General features: G+C 41.9%; 1 protein-coding gene across 1 annotated transcript in view; it reads left to right on the forward strand.

Annotated features, from left to right (window-relative positions):
• The window catches only part of abca2 (ATP-binding cassette, sub-family A (ABC1), member 2), a 402151-nt gene extending 394862 nt beyond the window's left edge, over positions 1 to 7289 (forward strand). The window contains exons 39-42 of the mRNA XM_048613349.1: positions 471 to 608; positions 3240 to 3446; positions 6367 to 6488; positions 7250 to 7289. Coding sequence (XP_048469306.1) covers positions 471 to 608; positions 3240 to 3446; positions 6367 to 6488; positions 7250 to 7289 — 507 coding nt within the window. The remainder of the gene's footprint in view (positions 1 to 470; positions 609 to 3239; positions 3447 to 6366; positions 6489 to 7249) is intronic.
• The last annotated feature ends 1746 nt before the right edge of the window (positions 7290 to 9035 follow it).

The following is a 9035-nucleotide window of genomic DNA, read 5'->3' on the forward strand; positions in this document are numbered from 1 at the left end:
CAGAAGGGTCCCAACCCGAAACGTCAGCTTTCCTGCTCCTCTGATGCTGCCTGGCCTGCTGTGTTCCCCCAACTCCACACTGTGTTATCTCTGACTCCAGCATCGGCAGTTCTCTTAGTCTCTAAGATACTTAAGAGAGCTGGTGCAGACATAATGGGATAAGTGACTGACTGCTGCATGTACACAATGCTGTGATTCTGTAATGGCGGCACTGAACCTGTTTATCTGTGATTGCTGGGGTTAGCTTCAATGTGAGGGTTTTGTACAGTTGTCAATGCAACAGTGGATTCATTCCAATTGTTTTGCCGATCTCAGAAATTCTGAGTGTGTGCCATATCGGATTCAAAACAGTTACTCTCGCCACAGATGCCGCCAGACTTGCAGACCTTCTGCCAGAATTTGTTTTTATTCTAGATCTCCAGCATCTGCATACTTTGCTGTCATCTGACACAGTCTCGCTTTTGTTCTAGGAGAGACACCATACCAAAGTGCAGTACCAACTGAAGTCAGAAAACATCTCACTGGCTCAGGTTTTCAGTAAGATGGAGCAAGTAGTTGATGTATTAGGAATTGAAGATTATTCCGTCAGTCAAACCACACTGGACAATGTGAGTAAATCCCACAGCACAGGGGAATCAAGGGTGATGTTGATTTGTGAATCTCTGGCAATATTTCTTTGGTAACTGGTGGCATAATTAGCATGCTCCAAAACTAACAGGTGACATTCAATCATCAAAAGCATGAAAACATTCGGGGATGTAATTTTACTTTTTGTTTGTCCAGTGTCGTGGCTACAAAATTATTCTTGCCACCGTAAGCAATTGAAGTGTAGTGCATTCCTTTAAAATCCTCCCATCCGCTGTGATCCAGGTAGCTTCCATCTGTAACACACACTATGAGGTGTCTTACATTAGCATGCAGCCTATAAGTTTTGATAATCCAGACAACATTAAGACCTCTTAACATGACACTCAAATAAGCCAAAAGAAAATATATACCTCAGATAGATAGGAACAAATTATGGTTGTTTTTCCGTTTTTGTGGTTCAAGTGACAAACTGGGTAACTCTTGCAGTTTATAGTATCCGACAATACCATCTATTTCTTGGTATTTTCTCACAATATTATCAATTTGAAGAAATAGCATTAGAAATTAAAAAAAGGCAATAATTTATAGTACTTCATGTCATTAAACATACTCGCTTGAGTTTTATGAAGTTAACCACTTTTGTAGCATGTGGGAAGTGTACCATAAATGACCAAGTTGTCAGTATTTTTTCCTTGATGACAGATGAGACTTTGAACAGGACACTAGGGAAAGATCAATAATGCAATTTTATCTATCTGACTAGGTATTGAGAACCTCAGTTTATTGCATTAGCCAAAAGATAACAGGGATACCAGCCTATATTTCAAGCTCAAGCCCTGGTGCAGCCCCTTCTGACCCAGAGACAAAAGTGCTGCCAATTGAGATAATGTCACATTGGAAATGGGAGGAAAAATGTCTCTTGCCAGAGGCAATTATCCTTCTGTACCGTTGATAAAAGGCTGACCATAATAAGTAGAATTAGGCCATTAAGCCAGTCGAGTTTACTGCAGCATTCAATAAGATTATGGCTGTCTGATAACCTTCAACTCCATTTTCTTGTCCATTCCCCATAAGCATTGATCCCCCTACTAATTAATTATGAATATTCTTAATGACCCCACCTTGACAGCTAAATATGGTAAGGAATTGCACAGATTCATGACTCTGAGAGGAGAAATTCCTTCTCATCTCAGTTTTAAGTGAGTGAATGGAATGGAAATTGTATAGACACACGTTGCTGTACACAGACACAGACATATGTTGTCTCGTGAGCTGTAATACCCAGCATAGCTCTACTGTTCTTTGATCAGTTGGTAAGAATGTCCAAGTTTCTTTACTCATCATTCCAAAGAAGTGGGACAATGAAAAATAAGCCAGATTTGCCTGCTGCTTTCTCCTTAAGTAGAATTTACTGTACAATTCTTGAGAATCTCTACCACTTAATTTATCTAGCTAAAAGTCAGTTGACTTCAGATCAGGCAGGCTTAGTCTTGACCACAACGTAGCTTTAAAATAAACTGCATCAGAAGCTACATGCAGTGGTTTGGTGGGGTTAAGTCTGGTGAAGTTTGAGGTGAAATTAGTTGCCAGCGAGAGTTGATCCCTGAATTGAAGGGAAAGAAACTGAAATTAAAAACATTCCATTTTGAAGAACATTTAAATCCCATGATGAATGCTAAAGAGTAGAGGACAAAGATTCTCGGATTTTCATTTGAGTCCAGCTTAAACTGATGAGATGAAAATCTTTCCAGTTTGCTGGATTTTAAATGACCAACTATCCGATGTGTTCGCAACATCCTGCTCACACATCAGTGTTAAAAGAAAATTGTGCCCAGGACAAAGCCTCTACTAGGAAATTGGAAAGCCTAACATTTGCCTTGTCATTCTGTACTTTTTTGTACATGGGATTGCCGCTCTTGGCAAGAGTGAGGATTTGCTCTAAGCTTGAGCCCTGTGAAATCTGAGTTTAAAAAAAAACAAAACTAAAAGGAAATGTTGCATTTCTACCATTGACTTTTCACCTGAGCTCAAGATGGCAGATATCCATTGCTCATATCAACCACTTCCATGGCAAGATGCCACAAACTTCCCGAATGAGCACGCCATTCTTCATACTCCGTTTGCAGCACCAAACATCCCATGCTCGTCCTCAAAATGATGTAGAAAAATTATGATTAGTTTTGTCCTACGCGCTGACACCCAATCTCATTTCGTGGAGGATATTACAAGCCAGCAGTGAGACAAGATGTCCAGTCAGAACACCAGACTGTGCTTCAGTCTTAAATCCCAAAACACAACAGCAAATGTACTCCTAGACAGTTTTCCTTGAACTACTTCTAGTTATTGTTCATTTGGAAAATTCTCTGAACCCTTCAACCAAGAGGCCAGCAGTATGTGACTGAAACACTCACAGGTGATCTGGTTTGATGTTCAATCATACATTCGATTACATAGTTCTAGAATGCCCTCCATGAACCTCTCCTCCATGAAAGATTCTCCTTAAAACATAACTCTCTGGATAAATATTGGTGACCTGTCCTAAATGTCCTTATCTTGGTCTTTCAGTTTCTTCCAGTGATGCGCCTCTGTCAAAGGCACTTTGTAAAGGCTGTTGTTGTTGAGGCATTCTCCCACTTTGTCAATTGTTATAGGTGTTTGTAAACTTTGCAAAGAAGCAGAGCGACAACCTGGAGCAGCAGGAGACAGTTAGCACTGGGAGTGTGCAATCACCTATCAAGCGCATCCTCAGCCTGCTGCGACCAAGGGGCGCCACAACAGAACTGCAGGCTCTAACTGTTGAAGAGCCTGAAGAATTGGAGAGTGACGACGAAGGGCTTATCAGCTTTGAGGAGGAGCGTGTAAGTTCTGCGTGCAGTTGTGATTGAATGACTCAGCATATTGTTAGGTCCCGTTCTCCCCAAAAGTCCACCTGAAGCATCTCTTGCAAGATGACGGCATCTTTTCTCTTCACCAGACCCACCCATCAGGTTTATTGGCATCCTACCACTTAATTTATCTAGCTAAAAGTCAATTGACTTCAGATCAGGCAGGCTTAGTCTTGTCCACAACGTAGCTTTAAAATAAACTGCATCAGAAACTACATGCACTGGTTTGGTAGGGTTAAGTCTGGTGAAATTAGTTGCCAAGGAGAATTGGTCCCTGAATTGAAGGGAAAGAAATTGAAATTAAAAACATTCCATTTTGAAAAACGTTTAATCCCATGATGAACACTAAAGAATAGAGGACAAAGATTGTCGGATTTTCATTTGAGCCCAACTTAACCTGATGAGATGAAAGTCTTTCCAGTTTGCTGGGTTTTAAATACTACATTCTGCATCTGTTTCTTCTAATTCCAACTGGAAGATTCCCATCAGACGTTGGTCCACCGCTACGTCGTAGGCTTACGGCGGCTGCTTTTCCCGACTGTAGCTTTGATTCCCATCAGTGATTATAAGTCCCATGATTCCTGTCCCTGAGCTCTGTATTTATCCAGTGGGAGCCAAGGCATGCAGAGATCTGTTGGAGCTGGGCTTTCTGCCATCTTCTGCAAAATTACATGACTACGCAGGACCCAAGAGAGGATACACCCTAAGCAAAGCATACAGCCCAAGCAAGGATACACCCCATGTTTATGCTGACAAATCATGTCACCAACCTTGCACCTCAGTAAGAGATAGGAATATCTATTAATTTAGGCTAGTCCCAATTTCAGCTGTTGATTACCATGAGACTGGGAATATTCTTGAGTGACAATGAAGCTTTTTATTGCTCAAAAACTAGTATTAGTGGTCACCCTCAGGGCAGAGTCATAAAATCCCTTCAGTGTGGAAGCAGGAAGTTCGGCCCATCAAGTCCACACCGAACTTCCAAAGAGCATCCCACTCAGGTCAACCCAGTAACCCTGCATTTTCTATGGCCAATCCACCTAACTTGCACACCTTTAAACTGTGGGAGCACCCAGAGAAAACCCACACAGACAGTTGCCCGAGGTTGGAATTGAACCTGGGTCCCTGGTGCAGTGAGACTGCAGTGCTAACCACTGAACCACCGTGCTGGTCTCTAAACAGTTCCTCTAATGTTACCTTTCCAAGTTTGTCTGTGAAAATAGAACCATATTTTCGTGGCAAATCAAAGCCAAATTACCAAAACATGTTTTGCCAATTTGACTCCTGCTTGTCGCTAATGGACGCTTTAAATGAAACCCAGGCAGTTTCCAAAGATGGTTGAGCAGTGGTCAGCATAATTATACACACTCTATTGCAAATAGGAGAAGCAATCCTGATGTTGTAGATAAACGTCGAAGTTATAAGATAAATCGAAAGAACTACAGATGCTGTAAATCAGGAACAAAAACAAAAGTTGCTGGAAAAGCTCAGCAGGTCTGGCAGCATCTGTGAAGAAAATTCAGCGTTAATATTTCGGGTCTGCTGACCCTTCCTCAATTGGGTCCTATTCCTTAACTTTTTGTTTGGCAAAGGTATTATCTGTCTCAGATTTAAAATTAACAACTGATCTGGCATCCACTACTATTTGTGGAAGAGAGCTCTAAATATCCACCACCCTTTATGTGTAGAAGTGCTTCTTAATATCTCTCCTGAATGGTTTTGCCCTAATTCTCAGACTATGCCCCCTAGTTCTAGAATCCCCAACTAGTCCAAATAGTTTACATTTGTCTCCTCTGCCTTTTCCTGTTAATATCTTGAAGACTTCAACCCTTTAATCTTCTAAATTCGAGAGAATATCTCTCCTCATTATCTGGACTTCAGGATTAGGTCATCATTCTTGCAAACCTATGGTTATACTCCCTCCAAGGCCAATATGTCCTTCCTCAGGTGTGATGCCCAGATCTACTGTCAGTGCTCCAAGTGGGGGCTAGCCAGCGTTTTGTATAACTGCAGCATAACTTCCATATCCTTGTACTCCAGTCCTCTAGATATAAAGGCCAGTGCTCCATTATTTTCGATTATTTTCTGCACTAAATAGTGACATTTTCAAGATTGATACACCTGAATACCCAAGTCTCTTCGGACATCCACTGTATTTAACTTCAAACCATCTAGAAAGTGCCCTGATCTATCCTTTTTCAGTCCAAATGGAAAACTTCATACCATCTGCCACAGTTTTACCCTTTCACTTAGTCTGTCAATATCCTTTTGACATTTTATGCTATCATCCACACTGTCTAACTTTGTGTCATCAGCAAGTTTGAAGTTATGAATTTCTATGCCATTAACCAAGTCATTAATAAATAACATGAATGATTGAGGCCCTAACACAGATCCAAGTGGGACTCCACTGATCACATCCCACCCATGTAATTACCTACCCATGATCCCTACTTTCTGTCACCCAGCCATGCAACCAATTTCACAGCTATGTCAGTAACAGTCTCTTGTGTGGGACTTTATCACATGCCTTCTGGAAGTCTGTATAAACACCAACCGTAGACATTTTGAGAAAGGGTCACTTGACCCAAAACGTTAGCTCCGATTTCTTTCCATGGATGCTGCCAGACCTGCTGAGCTTTTCCAGCAACTTCTGTTTTTGATCCATAGACATTCCCTGTCCACTGCCTTAGCCACCCCTTTAAAAAAATTCAGCGAGGTTAGTCAGGCATGACAGCCTCATCATGAATCCATGCTGGTTCTCCCTGATTAACTGAAAAAGGTTCAATTACCCCATCCTTGATTATGGACTTTCCAACTATGCCTCCACCAAAAATGTTCAGCTAATTGGTCTATAAATCCCTTGTTTTCCTCTTTCACCTTTCTTAAAAAGCAGAGTGATGTGTGCCACAACCACATTAGCCACCTGTCCTGTCCATGTTCCTTGCTGAGAGATTTTGTGATGACGTGGGAACTGCACAACCCTATTTTGCCTCCCAATTATTTCCACCAAAGGTAAAAGTGAGATTATACTTATATTTTTAATCATACCTCATCGTGTCAGAATGCCACACTGCCTCACACTTGGAGTTATTTTGAGCGATAACGTTTAGTGTGACAGCCATTCTACAACAAAAACATTGAAAAGCAGCTTTACAATTAGGTGCAAAGTATATTTAGCCAAATAGTTGGCTCCCCCAAGAGATAAATTGCTTTGCAGAATTGTGCCATTTAAAGTGTTTAGACAGTGGGTGCCAGAAGCACATTAGTCACCTTCCCCACCCATTGTTCTTGGCAAAAGCCTCCTGTAAACTGTATTTATGAAGTGTGCAGTTGATAAGACTAACTATGACTGGTGTGAGGGAAAGCTAGATTTCAAGCAGTTGAGGAGCTTTGGTGGTTGTGTCAAACATGCTGGGTCAGACCTGCTAAGCATTACAAAGGAAATGTGTGCTGCAAGCAGCAAAAATGAATATCTAAAGTAGATTCCAGAAGTAGATAATTTTGATTGAGTTGATATCAAGTATATTCTTGAACCAAGTGTGTAAAGTCAATTATTTAACAGGCTTGATATCTTCACTGGTAACCATTTGTGTTGGATGAAACATCAGTTGTTGAAAGGATGAGGGAAGTTACACTTTGAAAGGCACAATGTATATGATGTAAATCTGGGAAAGAAGGGCAGGGTTGGGAAGCTACCCAGAAACAACGGCCTTTTGCTTTAAAATAAATAAATTAATAAGTATTCATTTTTTAACACTTCTTTTGTTTTTAAGAAACAAGTTCAAAAGCAAAGCAATGTTTGAGATTCACTGAATCAGCCAGGCCATCATTCGCTTGCACATATATAGCCCTCTATAGTCTGAGACTGTAGCAATAATGCAGCCTGCCTAACTCCCCTCTCACCTCTGTCTCCATCCTTTCTACTTCTCTCAAAGTCACATCTCCTCCTTCAATTCAAATAGAAATTTCTGTCCCCTTCCAACCCTATTAAACAGTTACACTCCACTCCTAGTCGAGCTGGTACCCTCCTGTCTGTTAATGCTGCAACATCTAGGGGAGGCGATGGCCTAGTGGTGTTATCGCTAGATAATGTTCTGGCGATCCGGGTTCAAAATCCCGAAATGGTAGATGGTGGAATTTGAATTCAATAAATATCTGGAATTAAGAGTCTAATGATGACCATGAATCCGCTGTCAATTGTCGGGAAAAACCCATCTGGTTCATTAATGTCCTTTAGGGAAGGAAACTGCCACCCCTTACCTGGTCTGGCCTACATGTGACTCCAGACCCACAGCAATGTGGCTGACTTTTAATTATCCTCTGGGCAATTAGGGATGGGGAATAAATGATGCCCTAGCCAGTGACGTCCTCATCCTGTTAATGAATAAAGAAAAAAAAATTTCCACCTCCTGCCACTCAATGGTAGCATATTCCTACTCTCTACCCACCTTCCCCACCAACCACCACCACCACCACCACCCCCCCGCCAACCCCCCGCCGCCACCTCCCCGCCGCCACCTCCCCGCCGCCACCTCCCCGGGTTTGATCAGACAGTACAATGGTGGAAATGGCTTGAGGTTCTGAATGACCGCCTCCTGTCCCAAGATATCTTTCATAGCTACTATGAGGAAACACCCCAAACACCCTTCCCTTTCAACCAGATTGAAGGAATTGGAACTATTTTCTTTGCAAAGTCAAGAGGAAATTTGATTAAAAAAATATACTTGCACATCATGAGGGTCTGGTCAAAGCAGACAGGAAAAACATTTCCCATTGATGAAAAGAATAGGATCAAGAGAGCACATATTCAAGGTAACTTGCAGGAAAAGTGATGGTTATATGAGGAGATGCTTTTTGAGCATCAGATGGTGAAGATCTGATAGGGGCTGCCTACCCATGTGATGGAGCTAGGTTCCTGAGGCAGTTAGGAGAAAATTTGGGATTTGTTAACTGTGCAGGGCGAAGTGGAGAAGGCAGGGGAGTGAAACTAGATAAATAGCTCCTCCAATGAGCTGAGGCAGACACGATAGACTGAGTGGCCTCTTTCTTTACTGAAACCATTCTGTATTTCTGATGTTTTTGTCCATTAAATGGAGACTTGATGGAGATGTTCATTGTCATGAAGAGTTTTCATAGAGTGATTAAGGAGATTACTGTTTCCAGTGGGAGAAACCTTTGGAAAACAGCACAACTCTCTTTGAAGGGAATTGGCTTCACAGCCAGAGGAAAATAAATTTTATGCAGCTATTGTGATCTGAAATGCGTTGACTTAAAGGGTGATGGAGGTGCATTCATTGTAATTATCAATAGCAAATCATTGAATTTTTGAGGGAGAGAAAATGGAAAAAGACGAGAAGGAAAGAGCAGGGAGTGGGACAAATTAGATTGCTGTGTCAAAGAGCTGGAACACAGCAGGTGGGCTGAATGGCCACCTTGGATGCTGCCAAGGTCTACAACTTCTGTTTGCTCCTTTTGTTTACTGCTGTCCCTTCTCAACCTTTGTCCAATTAATCCCCCCCCCCCCCCCCCCGCCCCCCCCCCCCCCCCCCACACCCCCCA

Source organism: Rhincodon typus, chromosome 28 (genome assembly GCF_021869965.1).
Source record: "Rhincodon typus isolate 14 chromosome 28, sRhiTyp1.1, whole genome shotgun sequence".
In the NCBI taxonomy this organism is placed as follows: Eukaryota; Metazoa; Chordata; class Chondrichthyes; order Orectolobiformes; family Rhincodontidae; genus Rhincodon; species Rhincodon typus.